This window comes from Danio rerio, chromosome 15 (assembly GCF_049306965.1).
Source record: "Danio rerio strain Tuebingen ecotype United States chromosome 15, GRCz12tu, whole genome shotgun sequence".
NCBI classification, from domain to species: Eukaryota; Metazoa; Chordata; class Actinopteri; order Cypriniformes; family Danionidae; genus Danio; species Danio rerio.
In genome coordinates this window covers 21,610,563-21,634,845 of record NC_133190.1, presented here as the reverse complement: position 1 = coordinate 21,634,845, position 24,283 = coordinate 21,610,563, and the positions used below count along the sequence as shown (strand labels likewise).

The 24,283-nt window shown below is 38.0% G+C and overlaps 1 protein-coding gene and 1 long non-coding RNA gene across 42 annotated transcripts in view; one reads left to right on the top strand and one right to left on the bottom strand.

The window, feature by feature from the left end:
• igsf9ba (immunoglobulin superfamily, member 9Ba) overlaps positions 1 to 24,283 on the top strand; it is a 108,612-nt gene that overhangs the window by 67,403 nt on the left and 16,926 nt on the right. For 38 of the 41 annotated variants that reach the window (XR_012390805.1, XR_012390803.1, XR_012390793.1 and 35 more), the window contains exons 5-7: positions 1,799 to 1,916; positions 16,374 to 16,515; positions 18,442 to 18,587. Coding sequence is in view for 4 of the 41 variants with exons in the window: in XM_073923591.1 (XP_073779692.1) it covers positions 1,799 to 1,916; positions 16,374 to 16,515; positions 18,442 to 18,587 (406 nt within the window). In the remaining 37 variants the exon portion in view is untranslated. Of the gene's footprint in view, positions 1 to 1,798; positions 1,917 to 16,373; positions 16,516 to 18,441; positions 18,588 to 24,283 lie in introns of those variants that run through there. The other 3 variants (XR_012390806.1, XM_073923593.1, XM_073923592.1) reach the window with 1 other exon arrangement.
• On the bottom strand, positions 6,339 to 16,674 carry LOC137490508 (uncharacterized). Its single transcript, XR_011010059.2, has 3 exons — positions 16,348 to 16,674; positions 14,978 to 15,064; positions 6,339 to 10,019 (listed from the first exon to the last, which is right to left on the bottom strand). It is a non-coding gene; the product is annotated as an uncharacterized lncRNA (long non-coding RNA).

The window sequence follows — 24,283 nt, the reverse complement described above, 5'->3', positions numbered from 1 at the left end:
CCGCAACCATACAGGACTAAGGCCAAAGTAGAAGAAGAAGAGGGCCAGACAAAATCTGCAAACATTTTTTTGCTATTTCTGCTAAAAATTTTGTAAAAAATCTGCGGATTTATGCAAAATTATTTTGGGAGTATTGTAGCTAAAAAACAAATATTTAACACAAAAAATATTTGATTTTTAACTTATAAAATCCATGTAAATACACATATTTGGTAATGAAGGAAGTCTATTATATAATCCAGGAGACCAGGAGGAGGTGGTGGGGTGTCCAGGTGTCAGGGGTGAGGTGTCTGAATAACACAGCTAAGTAGCTGTACTATGCACCGGAATTCGGTCAGCCGCAGTGATCGGATACGGTACCAAAGTCTGTGAGCCGGGGGTGTTATAGATTGTACCAAAAAGATGAGGACCGGGTGTGGGGGGTGGGGGCTGTGTGGGGGTGAAATTACAGGAGTTTTTCTGGAGAAATAACAAAATGGGAGAATGGCGGTAGATGGATTTGAAATACGGGAGACTCCCAAAAGTTGGCAGGTATGCATATAATGTACTAAAAGACAGAAAATAAATCATATGAACATTTTAATGTGTCAATATTATTACTGGATTTAATTAAATAAAATAATAAATATAAATTTGCACACATTTACAAAAGTAAATCTGCGGAAGTTTGCGAATTTCTGCGTTCGCAGATTCTGTGTGGGCCTAGTCATAAATCAGTAAAAAGTTATATTTTAATATGAATATAAAAATATTTTCAGAAATAGTTCCCAAAAAAAAAATTTCTGCTTGTAAATCTTATATCCTTTAGAAATCACAAAATAAATTTAAATTAAACAGATTATATATTATCTGAAAATATTGCGTTTAATCTGACACTTAAGCCTAATGAGCAAAAACAATCCCAGTTGACTTTAGTGAATGCCAGCAGAAGCCTAAGCAATTCCTCCTCACATTTAAATTGCCCCATACGCTGTGATTAATCAGGATTCGCCTCAATTAGATTGTGTCAAATCTATATTTAATTATTTCTCCTGTGAGGAGGAAGTGCTACTTCTGCTTTAGCTTGTTGGCTCTTGCTTTTAAAAGTCCTTCCCAGCACTAACAAGCCCCCAGTCTCAGACATTTACTCAAAGCAAGAGTCATGACCTCACCTTTAAGAACAGTGCTGAAGATCCGCCATTCTTCTCCCTGCTTCCATGGATAAAAGTCAGAGAAATGGAGGAATGCGCTAGAGGAACACACACGCTGAAGAGCAGAGGCACAGATGTCTCGTCTCCCCCACTGCTATGTGTGTGTGTGTTTGTGTGTGTTTAAGTACAGCGCAGTGTTTGAGAGCGTTTATTACCTGCTCTCGTCTGCTTGTTGGTGTGATGGGTCTGAACAGCAGGGTGGATTGTGTCACCCGTCCAGAAGGATGTCAACACACCTCAGAATATTGTGTGGGAGGAACAATAAGGCCAGTCTCCCTTTGGCTACAGCTTTCGATGTGTGGGGGATAAGGGTGCTTTTACGCTGGGCTCGTTTTTTTGGAATCTGGTACAATTTCTGCCAACATCAAACTCTAGTGCAAGATTATATCCATAAATGTAAAAGAAGACAAACTAAAATCTGAAAAATTGTGGTTGTCAGATTCTTACCGTTAAAAATACATGCAGACATCTTGTAAAATAAGTCATTTTTAAAATGTGATATAATTTTTTTTAAGTAGAAATTTAATTGTTGTATATAATTAAAAAATGTAATTGTAATATTTGGCAAACACAATAACTTGTGTTTTGTGCTTGTTCTGCTTTTGCAGGTGAGTGACGGCAGTCTGACGGTACAGGCCATCACCCGGGAGGACCGAGGGGCCTACAGCTGCCGTGCCCACAGTGACCAGGGGGAGGCACTACATACCACCCGCCTACTGGTGCAAGGTACTGATGGCTGCTCTTAAAGCACTGCTTGATAAAGCTGATACACTTTAATGAATCTTTTGTTTTGTATCAGTGGTTGGGTGTGGTTGCTAAGGTCATCTTAGACATTGTTACATCATAATCACTGGTGGAAAGAGTACTGAAAAACCATACTCCAGTAAAAGTACCATTTTCTAAAAGAATGTAGTGCAAGTAGAATAAATGTATCTGTTCTAAACACTATTCAAAGTGTGTGTAAAAAGTCGTTCCTCTAAAAGTACTCAAGGGTAGTAAGTAGTGAGTATTACCTTGTGATATTACACCATATAAATTACCCTGAAAAATAAACATTTAGATTGTATCAGTGGTATCTTCTTTTAAGGTTTTTTCTAATTGCAAGTTCAATTATTTGGCATTTATTTAAATCAGAAATGTGAGATTAATTTAATGTGATAACATTAGGAGTCTTTCAGGATTAAGGATTTTTCATTTTTGGTGGCAAGTAGCAAACTGGTTAGTACTACCAAGGTTGGCAGTCCAAATACTGTACCTAAAAGCTGAGGACCGGGGGGGTGGGGCTGTGGGGAGATTCTGGGATTTTTCCGGGAGACAGAACAAAACGGTATGGGTTTGAAATACGGGAGTGTTGGCAGGTATGTATTTCACAACATTGATCATAAACATTTTGTGAAAAATCAATGGAAAATTTCATGAGACAATTATTGCCCCCAACAATAAACATCGTAACATAGGGTCAGGGTCATGTTTATTTTAAAGAATCGTCAGGAAGGCAATGGTCAAAACAGGATTGAACTGGAGCATACAGGTTATCCAAAATCAGTGTGAGAATAACAGGCGAGAGGTCTGGGCTGGAAGCAAAACCACAAAAACAATAAATAAAACAAGTGTCAAAAAATACTGCAAAGCTAGACAAAAGTATCACTTTAGAAAACAAGAGTAGTCTGTAGTTTGTAGTCTAATGTATCAGTCTTTACAAGCTTCAGCTGTGTGTTTCTGTGCAATCAAGCATGATCTGGAACTGGTGTGTGAGTGCAGGGCAGATGGGATTTGTAGCTTGGATACGTGTCAGATCTGTAGTTCTCCAGCGATCTGCAAATGTTAGATTGCTGGTGATCATAAGTACTGAACAAGTTTTTATACTTTTTTAACCTGAACTCCTGAACAATTTTTTGATATTTTAATGATTAGACATTTGTATGATTAAAAATGCATGCTGCATTTCAAAACAGTGATTCATCTTGAGAAACAAGTGGTTCAATTGATTTGAAGCATTGGAAAGCTTTGTGTAAACTAGCGCAAGGTGACAATCTGCAACACATATCCATTGATTTTCCATCTACATGAAATAGATACATACGGTACACAATAAACATAAGCATAAGAAGAAAACTTCCATTACCGATAGTTAGAGGTTAGGTCAGCCATTGTCTGTCACCATTTGTCCTTTTTCTTGTTACTGTGGTCATCGCACCTCATCAATACTGGGTGCAAATATCCAAAGCCTTCGGTGCTCCCTGGTTAATTAGACTCTTTCAGTAAATTGGCATATGGACACATCCGTGTTGTCAAAGTCTCGTCACTGTAAGCACATCTGCCGCAGTCAATACGCTCAGTCTGCTCCATCTGCATAGATCACTTCCTGTCACTCCAGTCCTAATGGAGCCTTCCTGGAGAAGCGATGGAGGTGATATACTGCAAGTTTACGGTCACTGCTCGTGTTTCAAACACACTCCTTCACCTTCAGAGTCCCTTCTTTATTTATTCACCTGTTGTTCTTATAAGCATCTTTTATATTATATTATATTATATTATATTATATTATATTATATTATATTATATTATATTATATTATATTATATTATATTATATTATATTATATTATATTATATTATATTATATTTACTTACAGAGCCGTTTATATCGAAGTTGATATTTAGCCGCATATCGGTGTTTCGTAACATCTAATTAGTTACGAGATGAGTTGTTAGCCCATCGCTTAACCCCTAACCTGGAAGACCAGGACATACACACATACACTATGGACAAATTAGCTTATCCAATTCACCTAGCGTATGTCTTTGGACTTGTGGGGGAAACCAGAGCAACAAGAATTTTGTACGTTTGAACCAGATACCGAAGTATGGGTTGTTTTTACATGACATCATTGATGGTGCGCAAAATTCAGTTTGAGTCGCTATCAGATCATCAAAATGTTTCTGTTTCATGTTGTTGTTTATAATAATGTCCTGAGCTATGAGAACAACCTCAGAGTGAGGTTTCTCCTGAGGTATCAACAACACAACTGTTGGCTTTAAATTAGTCAACTTCTTAATTTATTATGAATTATTATGTCATATTTTTTATATTTGTAGTATCTCACATGTCTGTTTATTTCATCTCATAACTATGTCTTATCTCATAGTTCTGGCTTTTTGAAACTTTACAAATAATACTCCACACTTTTGCCATATTATCTCATAATTGATATTATCTCATAATTGACTTATTTTGTCTTGCATATGTGAATTTTTGTCTCATAATTCTGATCTATTATCTCATAACCAAAGCTTAATTCCTCATAATTATGACATTTATTTAAAAATCTCATAAATGAGACTTAATGTCTAATGATGTTTATGTCTTATATTAAAGACTCCTTGTTATGGATAAAAAAAAAAAAAAAAACTATACCTCCCATCTAACGCGTATGTAATGTGAAGGGTCACTGACAACAGAGTTGAGGATCCGAATGCAGGTTTATAAGAAAGGTCAGGCAAACACTGGTCAAAATAGGGGCAAACAGTATACAGATAATCCAGAGTCGTGGTCAATAAATAGGCGAATGGTCAGTACAGACAGCAAGGAATCAAAAGGAGAGAACAAGGCAAAGGTTTAAAACATTGCTAGGCTAGACAAAGGAACCACATCATAATGTCACAAAAACAAGACACAGCACTGTTGCGTGTGTGTGTGTGTGTGTGTGTGTGTGTGCACTGAATAAATAGTCTTTGTAATCAGTCCGTAACACGCGTGTGTGTGTGTGTGGGTGCAATCAGTGGAATCCGGAACAGGTGTGTGTGAGCGGCAGGCACTTTTTTCCAGGGGTTTCAGTACAGCGTAACCGCTACTACGTCATTGGGTGGGCGTGGCCTATCTGTGAATTTGCATAGGTCACGGATCATGCGCAGATTGTGAAAACAGCCGTTGGATTCAGATACCTGTACGTATTCGCAGGGGTTTCATGTCAAATGCCTTTTATATGCAGTACAAAATAGCTGTCCTGATCGCAGGTGTTTCATGTGAAGTCAGTGTGTTATATTTAACAAATTAACTTAAAATACTCAGATTACATTAATACTGTTATAACTTAAGATACATGTCCCGATCCCAGGGCTTTTGTGTTAAATACTTTATATATCATATACAGTAACATCAGATACCGGTCCTGATGCCAGGGGTTTCATGTATGATCACTTTTATATACATTAACATCAGATACCTGACCTGATCTGAGGTGTTTCATGTATGATCACTTTTATATACAGTAACATCAGATACCTGTCCTGATCCCAGGTGTTTCATGTATGATCACTTTTATATACATTAACATCAGATACCTGTCCTGATCTCAGGTGTTTCATGTATGATCACTTTTATATACACTAACATCAGATACCTGTCCTGATCTCAAGTGCTTCATGTATGATCACTTTTACATACAGTAACATCAGATACCTGTCCTGATCCCAGGTGTTTCATGTATGATCACTTTTATATACATTAACATCAGATACCTGTCCTGATCTCAGGTGTTTCATGTATGATCACTTTTATATACACTAACATCAGATACCTGTCCTGATCTCAAGTGCTTCATGTATGATCACTTTTACATACAGTAACATCAGATACCTGTCCTGATCCCAGGTGTTTCATGTATGATCACTTTTATATACATTAACATCAGATACCTGTCCTGATCTCAGGTGTTTCATGTATGATCAGTTTTATATTATATACCAGGGGTCTCAAACTCAATTTACCTGGGGGCCGCAGGAGGCAAAGTCTGGGTGAGGCTGGGCCGCATAAGGGATTTCACAAAAAAAAGTCCTCAAATGTCATTATTAACAGTTTTAATTATTTCTTCTGAACATAAAGTGTCCTGAACATTAATAAAACATTGAGTGAAGATTATGAACAGTTCTTCTGAACATGGCATCTTTTGCCTACTCCTTGCTGCCAGAGACTTGACAGCGCTTCTTCTCACAAATCTGAACCACATTTGGCTTTAGAGCGGAAGCAGTTGAGACCCTCAGTATGGCTTGGGGGAACTCACTCAAAACTTCCATTCCCTCACCCACTGCAGAGTGGATGTACTGATCAGCTGTGTTGTCGCGCGCGTACTGATCAGCTGTGTTGTCGCATATTTAAAACTTCAAAAACACGGTTAATCTTACCACAACCATTATTATTTGGTTTAAAATGGAAGTACAAAAGCCCAGAGACATTAAAACGGAGTAAAACGGAGTAAAACGAGGTCAGCTGTTTTTGCTAATAAAATCTTTAAATATAACATTATAAAAACAAAAAAATGTATGATTATTTTTTCCTTCGTTATCCACCGCGGTATGTTCTTTATCCATAATAATCCTGTTTGAAATGACCGCGCTAAAAAAGAACCTGTACTGCGCATGATCGGTGACCTCTCAGTATTGTTTTTTTTTTTTAAGGGGGCGTTTAACAAACACTGACCGAGCCACGCCCATTTTACGTCGTGGTATTGAAACCCCTGGAATTTATTGCATGCCGTGTGTGAGCAATGAATGACTGGATCTGTAGTTCATATAATGGCGGATTTGTAGCTTTATGGCGATCAATGATTAGATCGCTGGTGATTGTGACAGTGTAAAACAGCGAATGTGTAAAAAAGTGAATGGAAAACATCGAGCTGAGGTTTACATCTGAATGTGCACTGTTTAAAAATACTGATTCTCAATAAAATCCACTAAGGGTTGTTTTTATGAATCGTCTTGATACCAATCACTGCCGATTAGCATCACACAAAAAAGGGGTTTGAAAAAAAAATAGCTGAACAAATCATATGGGAGTCATTGGGATAATTAGGTAAAATAAACGCATATTTTAAGACAATGTAATTCAGCCTGTAGTTGGAGACCCCCAAAACCAAAATATGACCTTTTTATAATGCATGATAGTGACCTTTAATTTATCGAATCATTAAGTGCTGGAAATGATTTGTAATACCTTTGGTCAGTCTGTTGAAATCAAATAAAATGTAAAAGAAGGGTAAAAGTGCACCACAAACATGTCCATTTAAGCTATGGATGAAATGTCACCTTGAAAGAGATCTGTCTGTCTTGTCTCCATGATGGACATGAATGAATTGACAAGTGCGTGTGTGTGTTTCATGCACATGCAAACAGAATAATCATTGTTTTCTCTGAGTCAGCACCTGGTTCTGGTGCCACAGTCTTTCCCCCATATGGCCTCAGCGTTAGTACAGAATGATGAAGTGCTTCAGTTTATTATCCGTGAACCGTGTACAGTATGACAGCAAACATGAGCAAGCTGCCTGTCACTGGCTTTGTGGCTTTCACTGCAGTCAGATTTATGGCAGTAGAGCATGGCTGTGAATACAGAGCAGCATGCGAACACACAGCCTCCACTGAGAAACAGACACGCATGATCACAGATTACCACCAAACATACAGGAGACATGGAGATGCTGCTGTAAGGGCTGGATGGAGATGCATGTATGCTGTATATATGTGCATAGAAAAAAAAATAAGTAAAAATGATTAGCCCTCCAGTGAAATTTGAATTCTTTTAAAAATATTTACCAAGTAATGTTTAACGTTGACTGGGGATGTTGTCAGACAATGGAAGGAATACTTTGAGGATCTCCTTAACCCCATCGACATGTCTTTCATTGAGGAAGCAGAGATTGGGGATACAGGGGTGGACTCACCCATCACCCAAGCTGAGATCACTGAGGTAGTTTGCAAGCTCTACAGTGGAAAAGCAGCAGGGGTGGATGAGATTCACCCTGTGTATCTTAGGTCTCTGTATGTTGTGGGGCTGTCTTAGCTGACACGTCTCTACAGTGTCGCGCATAGAGGTCAGGGACAGTACCTCAGGACTGGACAGTACCTCAGGACACCACCATGGGGTGGTGGTTCCCATTTTTAAGAAGGAGGACCGGAAAGTGTGCTCCAACTATAGGGGGATCACATTCCTCAGCCTCACGGGGAACGTCTATGCCAGGGTACTGGAGAGGAGGATCTGGCCAGTGGTTGACCTGGGATCCAGGAGGAACAATGCGGTTTTTGTCCAGGATGTGGTACACTGGACCAGCTCTATACCCTCACCAGGGTGCTCGAGGGTTCATGGTAGTATGCTCAACCAGTCCACATGTGTTTTGTGGACTTGGAGAAGGCATTCGACCGTGTCCCTTGTGGCATTCTGTGGAGGGTGCTCTGGGACTATGGGATCAGAGGCGCTCTGTTAAGGGCCGTCTTGCCCTCGTATGAACAGGGTAGGATTCTGGTCCACATTGCCAGCAATAAGTCAGACTTGTTTCCAGTGCATGTTGGACTCAGGCAGGGCTGCCTTTTGTCACCAATTCAAGTACAAATGATAACTTTTACATACGTGTACTTTTATCCTTTTAAACACAAAGTTTTAACATTAGGTTACAATTATATGTATAAGAGAACTAAACAAACAGAAAAGTGGAGGGAAGGGGCAAAAAAACAGAAAGAAGATAAAAAGGGTAGAAAAAAATAAAAATAAAAACAGAACTCAATAAGGGGGATATTTTAGGTCTTTCTACTAGGGTTCAATCACTGCTCTCTTGTTAAAGTACTTAATAAATGGATTCCATACTGCATGGAAATTATTTGCTTTATTTTCTAGGGAAAGCCTTAGCTTCTCAAGTAGACAGGACATGACATTTTTATTAATGTGAAGCAATGTGGAGGATTTTTTTGTTTCCAATTTAGTAAAATCAATCTACATGCCAAAAGGGTTGTAAATCTGATCACTGTAAGTTGATTATTAGATCATTCTGCATAATAACTGACACCAAGTACAGTATAGCTAAAATAGGCCCAGGACATACTTGTTTTCACAGAACTTTTGATATTAATTTAAAAACTGAAATCCAAAAATAAACAATTTTAGAACAACTCTAAAACATGAGACCAAGCGATGCCTGGGTTTTATTGCCCCTATCACACAGTGGGTCTACGGAAGGGAACATCTTAGAGAGCTTTAATTTAGACAAGTAGAGTCGGTGCAGAATCTTAAATTGTATTAAACCATGCCTAATACACACAGAACTAAAATTAAGTTGTTCTTGTGCTTCCTTTTTCACTAATTCTGTTCATAATTTTTATGAAGCCTTTGGCTGAATGGGGGTACGGTTCGGGCACCACAGGATTTCATCTCTGTCATTCGCAGACGATGTTGTTCTGTTGGCTTCATTGAACATGGTCTTTCAGCATGCACTGGGGCGGTTTGCTGCAGAATGTGATGCAGCTGGGATGAGAATCACCACCTCCAAGTACAAGGCCATGTGCTCCACAGGATAAAGGTGGTTTGCCATCTCCAGGTTGGAGGAAAGTCCTTATCCCAGATGGAGGAGTTCAATTGTCTTGGGGCTTTGCTCATGAGTGAGGGAAGGATGGAGCAAGAGATTGACAGGCGGATCGGTGCAGTGGCAGCCATAATTTGGTCGATGTACCGGTCCGTTGTGGTAGAGAAAGAGCTGAGCTGAAAGGCATAGATCTCGGATACAAGCAGCCGAAATGAGTTTCCTTTGCAGAGTGGCAGGGTGCACCCTTATGTATAGAGTGAAGAGCTCTGTCACCCAAAAGGAACTCTGGGTAGAGCCGCTGCTCCTCCATATCGGGAGAAGCCAGCTGAGGTGGCTCGGGGATCAGTTTCGGATGTCTCCTGGATGCCTACCTAGGGGGTTGTTCCAGGCATGTACCACCGGGAGGAGACCTCGGGGAAGACCCACGCTGGAAGGACTATGTCTCTCGGCTGACCTGGGAACGCCTTGGGATCCCCCCAGGGGAGCTGGAAGAAGTAAAAAAAAAAAGAAGAAGTAAAAAAAAAAAAAGAAGAAGTAAAAAAAAAAAAACTCCTGGGATGTGGACAATGTGAAACATGTATTGTTTTCTGATGAGTCCATCCTGACTGTCTTTGCCACATCCAGCAGAGGAATATCATGGCATTATATCATGGCTATACTTGTGCTAGATGAGCACTGCCAAGGACTACCAAACCATTCTGGAGGACCATGTGCACCCAGTGGTTCTAACATTGTACCCTGAAGGCGGTGCCATGTATTAGGATGATAATGCACCAATACACACAGCATGACTGGTGACAGAGTGGTTTAATGAACATGACAGTGAAGTTGAACATCTACCATGGCCTGCACAGTCACCAGAATTAAATATTTTTGAGTCACTTTGGGGTGTTTTGGAGGAGCGAGCCTGGAAACGTTTTCCTCCAGCCGCATCATGTAGTGACTTGGCCAATATTTTGCAAAAAGAATGGCTCAAAATCCCTCTGGCCACTGGGCAGGGCTTATATCTGTCATTCCCAAGACAAATTGATGCTGTATTGGCCACAAAAGGTGACCCCACACAAAACTAATGAATTATTGTGGTCTAAAACCAGACCCTTCAGTTTTATTGTCCAACTCCTGTATATATAATGCACACCGGTAAACCGTATTTATAAAATAACATTCACAAATATTATATGTGTGTGTGTTATTATAGATATGGTCACGTTTTAATTGAAATAAACATTTTAAGCTTAATAGCTTAACAACAATGGCTGTTTTATTGAATTTAAATTTACCAAATGCAAGCATTTAGAGCAGGTGCATACTGCAAACAAGGTAATGTGATCATCTTAGATCTATTTTAGTTATACTATATCTTCCTTCTTCTTAGAATGGAGAGCTTGAGTTGGAGTGAAGTCGAAGGGAATCGTCTGCTCTCGCCTGAGCACCAGTGAGTCAGATGGAGACACATATGAACTGTGCTGAGCCAAAATTGCCTTGGCCATGGGCTGTTTTGTTTAGTAAACTAGCAATATTGTTTTTACAAAAAGCAATATTCTCATGAAGCCTCTGGAGAGGCACTCTAGTTAAAACCTGCTTCAATAACACGAGCTCGAGCGACGCCGGGGATATTTTTAGACGCTTTCAAGTGATGCCTTTTGCGATTTCATTTTAATAAGGAAAGCTGCGCTACTGTCAATAATCCCCTCAGACGCAGTGTCATTTACTGCACATTAAGGAAACATCCAGGAAGCTCTCAGCATAGTCCACACATTAAGATTTTGAAGATATTTCACAGCTAGTCCTGGGCTTGTTTGTGCTGTATTTTTCTGCCAGGCACCCACAAAATTTCACAGCGGTCCGAGTGTCACGACGGAATTCCTGCTACCCACACGTCTAATTAAGAGTCTATTGGCAATTTCAGTGACAGCCTCATGTGGGAAGGATAATATTCTCGGTGGGAAGGCATGACAGTAGTATCCTTGCTGTCTTTATTGGACAGGCTTATTTATGCACATATAAAGGAAAATTAGGATAATTGCAAGACATACCACATCTCTGGCATGCAGTTGACTACCACAGACAATAATTCCTGTCTCTTATTGTGTTTAAACAAACATGAAATGGGTTTGGTCTCAGTGTATATCCAATGAACCCATATAGGAATCTGATATATGGCAATGTATGTGGACCACTAATTAAATATATAAGCTCATATTTACATTTCACAGATGTAAAAAAAAGTCTTAAACGTGCATACTTTACACATAAGCAAAATATATCTAAAAATATCACAAAAGTGGTCACCTTTATATATGTAACATTTATTTCCTCATACAGTGGAACTCTTTATTAGCCCTCCTCTATATTTTTTCCTAAATTGTGAAAGATTTTAAACACATTTCTAAACAAAATCTTTCAAGATACTAGTATTCAGCTTGATGTGAAATTTAAAGGCTTAAATAAGGTTAATTCAGTTAATTAAGTTAGATGATAAGGCAAATGATATGAAGATGGTTTCTTCTGTAGACAATCGAAAAAAAGAAATTGCTTAAAGGAGCTAATCATTCATTCATTCATTCATTCATTTTCGGCTTATAGTCCCTTTATTAATCTGGGGTCGCCACAGCAGAATGAACCGCCAACTTATCCAGCACATGTTTTACGCAGCAGATGCCCTTCCTGCCACAACCCATCCCTGGGAAACATCCATACACACTCATTTTTTTTTTTTTTTATGAAAATGGCTTTTATTCTAGTTAAAATCAAACAAATAAGACTTTCTGCAACAACAACAAAGAAAATATATAGAGAATACAGTGAAAAATCCCTTGCTCTGTTATACATCATTTGTAAAATATTTGCAAAAGAAAAGAAAAAAATCACAGGAGGCCTATTAATTTTGACTTTAACTGTTTATAACCTGTAGAATAAATATTCATACATGGCTATGTGCTTGTTAAGTGTGACGTCACGCGAAGCGGCTTCCGGGTCCAAGCGCTCTATTCAACTGTATGGGGAGACTCATGAAATAGTAATTATAAACGTTTACAAAGCAAATTAATACTTTCGAAAATCACGATCGCAACATATATATGTCCATGCCTAATATCCGATGGCCAGAAAGTGATTCATTTTTTATAAATTGTAAAGATTTTGGTATTTCTGATGCAGCAAGCTCAGAGATTGTTGTGTAGACTTTATATAAAATTAACTTTAATATGTGATATGAATTAAAAGTTATCATAAACAAATAATTTCTCAACTCAAATGAGCGGCGGCTTGGACCCGGAAACAGCATTACATACGTCACTAACACGTCATCACTTAACAAGCGGATAGGATGTTTATCCTTTTATTTAATATGCATAATTAAATTAGAAAATGCAGAGAAAACTCACGTAGACAGGGAGAACATGGAAACTCCATAAAAAAATGCCTCCTGGTCTAGCCAGAACTCACACCAGTAAAATTTTTGCTGTGAGGCAACTAAGCTAACCACTTAGCTTTCAATTTTCTTTAAATAAATGATCATTGGAATTAGACAACAGAACTAACATCCGGATCAGACAGATTCAAAGGGACAATTTTTTTATAGTCATCATATTTGTTCAAATACATTAACTATTAAACGATTAGAATTACAAATATGTACATACATGCTAAATATATTAACTATCATTCATTCATTTATTCATTTTCTTAGTCCAATTATTAATATGGGGTTGCCACAGCAGAATGAACGGCCAACTTTTCCAGCATGTTTCCACATGTATCCGAAACACTCATTCACACACATACACTATAGACAATTTAGCTTACCCAATTTACCAATAGCACATGTCTTTGGACTTGTGGGGGAAACCAAAGCACCCAGAGGAAACACACGTGAGAACATGCATATGCAAGAACATGCAAACTCCACACAGAAATGCCAACTGACCTTGCCGAGCTGCTTGCTGTGAGGCGAACATGCTATGCCCACTGTGCAGCCCATATTAACTGTCAATTCATTCAAATTTTGAAATATGAACATATTTGTTCACATATATTAACTGTTATATAGTATTTATGTTCATAAACATTGCCATCAGAAAGTTAACAATCAAACTGATTAAAAAGCACTGGGGTCTTGGTGCTCCAAAGACATGCGCTATAAATGGGTAAGTTAAATTGTCCGTAATGCATGAGTGTGAATGAGTGTGTATGGATGTTTCCCAGTGATGGGTTGTAGTTGGAAAGGCATCCGCTGCGTAAAACATATGCCGGATAAGTTGGCAGTTCATTCTGCTTTGGCGACCCCAGATTAATAAAGAGACAAAGCTGAAAAAAAAAAGAAAATTATTGAATGAATGAATGAATGAATGAATGAATGATTAGGTCTATGCAATGCAACATTAGTCGCCATTTTGTTCTTTGACTCTTGACAGGCTGAAAATTTGAAAAATGTGTAATATTACAAAGTTTGACATTGTAATTGTATTGTAAAATATAATATAAAATATTGTAAAATAAAAGTTAAATTTACTTAAAATGAATTCACATTTTTGTAATAAATGCCTTTGTGAAACAAACGCTTCATTGCTGCTTTTAGAAGATAACCCAAATTTCAGTCTTGTGCCTTTTATAATGGTTGGCTTAAAGTCCAGTTTTTCCAATACCTGTTTCAAGTGTGTGCTGCTCTTGACACTGGTTTATTGTTTTGTTAATTAGTGTTGTAATTGGGTGTTCTTGATTAGTCTTGTTATCTTGTTTGGCTTAGGACCAACAACAAATGGTAGGAGTAAACAGGATCTGAAAGCACAGCCCTTTTTAGACATAACTAAATAAAATATATTAACCAGAAAAAAAAAAAAAAAATCTGACACAATTAGACATTATTTCCAAATCCTCTGTCCTGCTTTCTTCACAAATCTACAGTGTAGATTTTTTTGAGTGGGTCATGACAAAATATAGCCAAAGCTATAAAGCACTAAAATTCAGTGAAAGGCTAGTTAGCTGCAATCATTTTGAAAACCTTATAATGTGTTTTCACCTTATAGTAAGAGATGACTTTATCATTCACAAATCACAAACCTGCACTTTTCTTTTCTTACAAATTCCTTTCTCATATTGTAAGACTGAGATTTTTGTGTATGTGTGTGTGTCATGACAGCCAAAGCTAAAATTAAGCACAAAAGTTCAATGGAAGGCTAGCTGATTTTAGCCCCGATTTTGACTCGCCAAAAGGTATTAGGAAATCACAGACAAATGCCTGCAATCACAGGCAAACCGGTGCTCATTCCTGCGAGTAACAATCACACTGTGTTAGCTATCAAAGATGCGATCTGAGAGAATTGCCGATAAGTCGCCGACACCCTTGAGATAATTGGCATGCTAAATATCTGGACCAGTCGGCGATTCAAATCATGCCATGTGAAATGTGTTTTGATTGAAAATAATATCGCCGATTACCTACAGCCAATCAGAGAGCAGCATCAATCAGTATGGGTATCTGCAGGCCAGTGAGAGATTGGGGGAGAAGTTAAAAGCGCTTCTTCTCAATCTATTTGGACACAAGAAATAGAGGGAAAACTAGTGAAAATTTGACTGGAACACTCGTGTCTGTTTGATATGTCATCGGATCAATATCTCAACCGGGTCAAAAAAGAAAATAATTGAGGAGAGATTGCAAATTCTATTCAAAATCTAGCTGAGCAAAATGAGTAAATTTTCTACCCCAATAAAGGCTTCTATCTCATAATGTAGTTAATATTAAATGATATACTACGTGACCTGCTGTTGTTTCCATGTCACATCTCTTGTGTGTTTGCTTGTGAAGCTGCTTTGACACAATCTATATTGTAAAAGCTCTATAGAAATAAAGATGAATTCAATTGAATATAGTTTCCAGACCGAGACAAAGTTGTAGACTATTCTTCCTACTGTTGTCGATCCATCCAACAGTGTAAACAAAGCAGTGACGAAACACTACCCCAGATAAACATGCAGTGTGAAAACATCTGTGACACAACTTCTTTGAAAATGATGTAGTCTGAATTCAGCATTAGTTTGACTTTAGTGTTCACAAATCAAAAACCCTTAACTTTTTTATTTCTTACAAATGCATTTCTCATAGCTACTGTAAGACTGTGATTTTTATTTTTGTTGTGTGTCATGACAGCCATGGCTAAAGTGCTAAAATGTAGTGGAAGAATAGTTAGTTTTTTTATCTTTCACAAATCACAAACACAAATGCATTTTCATACTGTAAGACTGTGAAGACTCACAAATGTCTTTAGTAATAATAATGATAATCTTTAGTCACAATAATTCCGACTATGTCTTGTAATTGCAACTTTTTATTCCTTGCAAATGTGTCAGTTTGTTATACAGCGGTCCCTCATTAATCGCAGGAGTTAAGTTCTAAAAATAGCCCGCAATAGGTGCAATCCATAAAGTAGTCCGCTTTACGTTTTTACGATTATTACAGATGTTTCAAGGCTGTAAATCCCCTCACTACACTCTTTGTAAACATTTCTCAAATAGGCATAAACATTTTCACACTTTTCTCTCTTCTTTAAACACTCGCGTAACTTCGACCTTCCTTTAGCATGCCCAGAAGTCCAACTTTTTGTGCGATGGTTTGCATTTTCCTTTGCTTTTTGGGTGCTACCATGGGTAAAAGCATGTCAAATTGCACAAAAAAATCTGCGAAACCGCAAAAGGTGAACCTTGTTATGGTGAGGGACCACTGTATTGCAATTGTGAGTTTCCCATTATAAGGACTTTAAATCTCAAAATCACTTGGGAAATTCCACAATTTCACAGTTGTTAGTTAAGACTAACCTTGATTTTTGTTTTGCCTCCACCAGGTCCTCCATACATTGTGACACCACCTGAAAACATCACTGTTAACATATCCCAGAATGCCCAATTCACGTGCCAAGCAGAGGCGTATCCTGGCAACCTGACCTACACCTGGTACTGGGAGGAGGACAACGTCTACTTTAAAAAGTAAAGTTATGAACGAGTTCACTCTTGTGCTAAGTCTTAGAAAACCTGCGCGTCTGCCACATTCATGCGGCTTTAGATTAAAGCCCTGTGTATTTTTAGACCCCGAATCCTTGAATCTCCAGGCCTCTACAGCTGCGTTAAGGCAAATGCTAGCGCAGTGACGTGGAGGCACACACAGCAGGTTTTTATGCCGGGATGGGAACATCTTGTGACACTGTGCTTGTGTCATCACATGCCTAAAAAAACATGCTGATCATCTGAAGCCGAGCCAGGAGCTGTTCTGACTCCCCTAAGCTTGGCCGTATTGACCTCCTGTACGCAGGGATATAGTCTGTTCCTCTCTGTGGAAACAGGCCAGAAAAGTGTTGCGAAATAACGCTTTCCGCTAACTATTGACCTGTGGGGGCCGGACGGATGGTCATGGGAATATCCAGACTGCTGGCCAACATACCACTTTGTGTAAAAAAATATTGGACACTGATGTTTGAAAAATTGAACAGAAGAATCAACATTTTATTTTGTTTTTCTTAAGGCACATAGAGTACATCTTAATCAAGGGGCTTCAAAAGGGGCAATGAGTGTTACTGCTTGGGGATCTTGATGATGTCTTGATGAATTTAAAAAGGTTAAAGGAAAAGTGCAATGTAAAATTTATATGACCAAATATAAGAAGCTAGAGATTGAGCTAAATGCCAGTTCCCACCAGCCATATTAAAAGTTACAATGAATTTAAAGTATTACCATAAAACAGGTCATTCAAAAAGAAAAGAAAAGAAAGAGAAAAAAAACTTACCTCAAATAAATCTTTATATTAAGAATATGTGATCTCTCACATGTACTGTACACTGACTGGCCACTTTATTAGGTACTTTACTAGTACCGGGCTGGACCCCCTTTTGCCTTCAGAAATACCTTAATCCTTTGTGGCAAAATTCAACAAGGTAGTTGAAATATTCCTCAGAGATTTTAGTCCATATTGTGGCGTTGACACAATGCTCAATTGGTACTAATGGGCCAAGAAAATACCCCCGACACCACCACCACCACCACCACCACCACCAGCCTGAACCATTGATACAAGGCAGGACCACTGCCACGCCCACAGAACTGCCACTCACTGGATACTTTCCCTTTTTCCTTTTTCGGACAATTGTCTGTAAACCCTATGGTTGTGCGTGAAAATCTCAGTAGATCAGCAGTTTCTAAAATACTCAGACCAGCTTGTCTGGCATCAACAACCATGCCAGGTTCAAAGTCACTTAAATTACCTTTCTCCCCCATTCTGATGCTCGGTTTGAACTGCAGCCGATTGTCTCAACCATGTCTACATGCCTAAATGCATTGAGTTGCTGCTATGTGACTGACTGATTAGAAATTTGTGTTAACGAGCTGTTGAACTGGTGTACCTAATAAAGTGGCCGGTGAGTGTATTTCAGAATTGTTAAAAAATAAATCTAATTCCTTAATCATTTTAACATTATTCACATTTAAGCAATTATTATTCATATTTTTTATTTGTATTACTTTGAAATGTGTCTGTTTCTAATAATTTTCTCTCTCATAATTGTGTATTTAATATGTTTAGTAAGTTATAATTTCCTCACAAAACTGTGACTTTGTATTGAACATTTTTTCTTCCCGTAATTGCAACTAATGGCTTAATTATAATTGTTATAGAAAAATTGTGACTTATTTATAATAGCTGTTCTTAACCTACAATTATGACCTCCTCTCACAATTGCAGATTTACATAAAAAAATGTTAAAACTAACAAAAAAGTCCATAATTGCACACCTAAATTTACTCTTGATTGTGATTTTGTTACCATTTTTTGTCTAAAACTATAATAACACCTATATTGTTGTACAAACACATTTACTGTTTTGGCATTATTCAAACAGGCCATCTCTCTTCTCTTCTGTGCAGTGATCTGAAGCTTCGTGTGCGCATCTTCATTGACGGAACCCTCATTATCTACAGAGTGAAGCCAGAGGATGCTGGGAAATACACCTGCAGCCCCAGTAACAGCCTGGGCATCTCCCCCTCCGCTTCAGCTTACCTGACCGTGCAATGTGAGTTTCACCTCCAACCTCTTGTTGTTGGCTTTCCATCACTCTTTGTTAATGTAGATTTTGAAGCTTCGCATGAGAAACGAGTTGACAATGACCAAATGACAAATTTGTCATGAAATGACAAATTTCCAATAATGTTTTTTAAGCTTGAAAAGCGTGAAAAAGAGTTAAAGGTGCAGTAGGTGATCTGCAAAAATGCTAACCAGTTAGCATAATATCTTTGAAACACAGTCCCTCCCCTGCTGTCTAAAGCCACGCCTCCTGAAACACAAATGCGCTCATTAAAAATGACAGTAGACAATCCATTCGATCATGTCATTCGCCAGTTAGAAAACGTTACAGTACTTTATATTATATTTATATTATATCTAGCATGTTTACAGTTATGTAGCAAGAAAAACTTTTCATAATGTAAAATATTTCATGCATGCAAGGGTTGCTGGTCAAACTCTCTCGTGCTTGTCCTAAAGCAACTACTATATGCTTAGTGGTTGGCCGGCGGCGTGCAGGAATTATACTTCTTACTAAGCCAAACTTACATTGCTATTTCAGACTTAATATTTAAAGTAGCACGGTAAACATTATAGGAAGCGTGTCACAGGTTGTCATTATTCAACCAATGTGAATATAAAACCAACTTCACCTCAGTAAAGCAGGCTAGGCAGAACAGCGCTATTTACTCTGTAATCGGTTCCTTTTGAAATTGAAAAAAGCCACTGAAATCTTCCGCTGAAAGACTGATGTGACGAAACAACACCTTCATGCATATAACCCATTCATAAAACAACACAATCTACATCAGCTTTGCGTGACTAAAACAGTTTCGAAAATTATAACATTACCTGTCTAAAATAAATACTTCAGCCATGGTGTCGTCCTTCCTGCAGCATGCTAAAGTAACTCCAAAACTGGAGTACGCTGTCATCATCATCAACCTGCAGACTGCATTTTGCTCATGGGGCTGCAAAAAAATAAATAAAAAGAGTGGAGCTGCGACAAATAATGAATAAAAAGAGTGTGGCTATGGTCAAATAAATAAATAAATGAAAAAAGTGTGACTGCTGAGAGTGCAAGCAGCTAGGGACACCAGCCCTCACGGCCAAAAAAAAAACTGCCGGCCAACCGGGAACTCTCCCGGTCCTCCCGAATAGCCAATCAGGGACTGCATGTGCAGATGTACAAATCTACATTTGTTGAGAGAGAGTTTGGGCTACTTATAAGAATTGTGAAAATTGTTTGCCCGACAATTTTCCAATACTTTTGGAATATGAAGAGACTTTTAACCAGCACAATAAAAACTTTTCTCAAGACAATCACCAACTGCATCTTTAATGTGAATAGGAGATACTAAAAGGAAGTACATTTGCCGAATAAATGAATTCAAACTTTACATCTAGATCAGAGGTGGCCAACCCTGTTCTTGGAGAGCCACCTTCCTGAAGAATTCAGATGGTACCCATTTCAAAAACACCTGAACCAATTACTTAGGACCTGAACACCACGTGATAATTACAGGCAGGTGTGTTTGATATGGGTTGCAACTGAAATCTGCAGGAAGGTGGCTCTCCAGGAACAGGGTTGGCCACCCCTGATCTAGATGATTAATCAGCTGTCTCCATCATGCTTGCCTTGTTTACTGTTGGTTACTAGGTTATCAATACCTAGGGTTTTATGCACTTATCAATTTGGAGTTTTTAATTTTGTTTTGTATAAAGTGTTTTTTTTTACAGTCTAATGAAAATAATGCAGTATATTACTTAAAGGTTTCTTTTGTTACGTTTTCTCAATTTGTGTCTGTAAATCTCAATTACAATACTTATTGTTAAGACTATTTTTCAAAATTAGTTTTTATCCCTTCTGCATAAATATCTCCTTCAGCTGCCAATGGAGTACAGTACAATAATCTCAATTTTAATCATCTCTGTATACTGAAGCTTTATATATACAGGTTAATATGTTCGAGCGTAATCACCTGATTATAGACAATTTTATACAAAGCATTTTATATTTTACAAAAAGAAAAGAAAAACATGACTCTTTGCTGTATATTCTGATTTAAAAAAAGATAGTCAGATTCACAGAATCCGTTCTCCAACTTTGCCTCTACATGTAAAAAAAAAACAAAACTTCAGAATGTTCAGATATTTCTGGTAGAAATATATTAATTAATAATATACAATAATTAATATATAATATATTTCTAATATATAATTAATATATATTAGAAATATATTAATCAGTGCATATAATTAAAATTGTACATTTGTATAATTAATTAACAATTTAGAAACCTTTTTTGCAATTCTTCAACTTAATCAATCTGCAACGGCAATGATAACAATTAGTTATTTTTACCTCTACTCACCTGCATTGTCTTGCCATAAACAGCCGGCACAACCAACCAGGCCTGCATCTCAGTCACTGTCCTGTGTGTCTTTGAGGTGTTTTATGTCAAGTATGCCATCATCAGAGTGGGTAATTGGTATCTGTCATGTACAGGGACAGAGCTATTTACACTCTTTGAGATGGTGTGGTGGCTGGCAGGCATCTGAGATGTTCTAGTTGCCGCCTCTCTCTAGAGGGTTTGAGATCTAAGCTGCCTCTCTGTGTCTGTCGGTCTGTCTCTGCACTGAGGACAGATTGGAGGAGCCTTTCTTCCTGTGGTCACTTTAAAAAGCTAGAATCTTGACAGCTGTAAAGGATGAGACATTATAGCACAGCAAATGTGTGACCACATATCATTTGACCCTGTACCACAAAACCAATAGTAAATGTATATTATTTTTTTTAATTTTGATTTATGCACCATATTAAATCTGGATGACTAAGCTTAATCCATTGGTGTATGGTTTCTTATTGGACAACATTTGGCCAAGATACAACTATTTGAAAACTAGCAATGTGAGGGTTCAATAAATAAATAAATACCCAGATATCATATGAATGTGGGCAACTTTAGGTAGTTATTCAGCACTGGTGGTTTTCCTTTGGCCATGACAAAATGAATGTGAACCTAAAGTGGCTCACCTGTAGAATGGCAAAAGGGGGTCAATGATTCCAATTCATATATGGGCCAGTTAAGGCAAATAGCTGACCCTTATGGCAAAATGTAATCTTGAGTCTAATGTGGCCGATGTGGAAAATGGAAAATTTGGCTCAAATGATGGAGGACAAATGTGGGCCACAGTTGACAAAATGCGTAATACTAATGCGGCTGTGAGCCTAAAGTGGCCCAGAAAAAATATGGCAAATGTGGCCCAGTCATTTTAAAACATATGATGGCCACTTTTGGCGAATATTTGGCGCAGTAAACTCTGGCTAATGTGGCTGTTAGCCTATAGTGGCTCAGAGAAAATACAGAAAATGTGGCCCAGTTATCTTTAAAAAAATATGTGGACATTTTTTGATGAATATTCGGCAGAGTAGGCTTTGGCTATTGGTGATTTGAGCCTAAAGTGGCCCAGAGAAAATATGGCAAATGTGGCCCAGTTATCTTAAAACATATGTGGACCACTTTTAGTGAATATCTGGCACAGTAAACTCTGGCTAATATGGCTGTTAATAGGGTCATTTCTGGATCACTTGGTTGAATTCTGGCTGATATGTGGTATTGCTATGGTGTATTTGTGGCCCAGATCTGACAAACTGGAACAGACCACCCTATAGCCATCATTCCATTCAGTATGTGGTCCAGATGTAAGTGTCTGGTGTGGGGCAGATCTGAGCCAGAATAAAAGCAAACTGTGGCCAATAATAGGGCCAGTTTTGGTTAATTTGTTTGAATTTTGGCCCAGATCTGGCAATCAGGAGCCGACCGTCCAAGTGCCATCATTCCATGCGGTATGTAGGCTGGATGTAATTGTCTGGTGTGGGCCGGATTTGAGCCACATGAAGAAATTTGCCTTTAAAAGTTTTCTAAATTGAGTTTATAGCAATGCACATTACTAATCAAAAATTACTATTCAGATCTGTTGAACTTTGCCATACAAAAACAATCAATGATTTTGACACTTACAATAAGTTTCTGGGTATTGCATATGTTAGGTCACATATGTTAGTATATAACATATACTGTTAGTACTGTTAATACAATTAATATTATTTAATTTAATTACTACAATAAATAATATTAGTTAAATGAAATTAGCTAATGATTAGCTAATACAATTAGTTAAAAAGGTAGCCTATATAATATCAAAGTATACTTTATTTAGCAACTTTTTTCTGTAGATTCTGGTTTTAATAAAAACTATACTGGCTTACAGCAACATAAAAACATCTGAAGCAAACAGTGCTTGTTGCTAAAGGATGAAAATGCAAGGCGTAGTGAAAATGTGTATCGTCATTTGTAATACAAATCTTCAGATGAAAATGGAGTAAAAAAGATTGCTTGTTTCTCTGAATTTACCACCCAGTACAGTATTTAACTGTGACCCAATATATCATTGCAGTAGAAAAGAGGTCAGGGGTGACCGGACGGCCTTAATGAATGAACTGGGGGGAAATGTAGCAGCGTAGTGTAAAGAGAGAAGCGATTATCTGTGGAAAAGCACATTATATCGTGTCATATGCAGAGCTGTGGCTGGCTGTCTCATTAGCAGGCGCTCCTCTGTGCCGTTGGGGTTGTGCTACATCAGTCAGCGACACCTCAGGGCTGCTGCAGGTGAGAGAACTTCACAGGAAAGGCTTTAAATAACACTTACATCTTCCGTTACAACACATCACTTACACAGCCTCCCAAACACTGTGATTTTGCAGCAAATATTTATATTCTATACCTTGTATTACTTTTTTTGTGGGGTGTCAAAATTGATTTAAGTTTACAGTCATCTTGAAATCAACATGCTTTCTTTTTGGCTGAAAACTAGACATCTGTTAAAAGGATAGTCCATCCAAAAATGTGTGAATGGGTGTACTCACTCTAGTCACGGTTGCTTTATACTGTGCCAGAGCATGATAGTCCCCTCTCTGCTTCCTTTCTGGCTTGCACTCACAATGCATTTTACTTCCAGTTCTAAGCACTCATACGTCATTATGATGCAACTGTTTTGAAGAAACTTTGATGAAATTCGTTCTTACTCAGCACAATAGAATCAATTATTTCAGTTCTGTGACAAAATGTTTTCAGTTCTGTGCTATTATGCAGTACAGAGTCCTACAGATCAGTGCCCCATTGCAGCTCTTTTGTGTGTACTTATTCTAGGCAAATTGAAATGACCCCCAATGCCTGGTGTGATTTTTGCTGTCATACAAGCTCCTGATTATATTTAAACATGCAACAAAAAAAAGGAAGATTGAGATTTTTGGGCAGTTAAATGAGCCGACTTGACGATCTATCTAAAGTTTACCAAGCAGGAGGACAAACTCACCGAATAGCAAACATGGTATGATGTGTCATGCATGAAGCACGGTTCCAGAAAAAAAAAAAGATAAAAGTAAAGTAAGATTTAAATAAATCTAGGAGGTGACTGCAGTTCGCTTGGTAGGGTTGACAAAAGTTTTAACTTTGTTAGTAACAATCGGTACTGAAATTTAAACAAAATGTCCGTTTCCCGCTAACCTTTTTCAGCCATTGTGTTCACATGCTCAACAGATATGACTGTGATTGGCCACGAAGGTCATCGGTTTACCACTCTTTACCGCTGTTTACCAAGTGCAAACACAGATACACAAACACTGCCCTTATAGCAAAATTT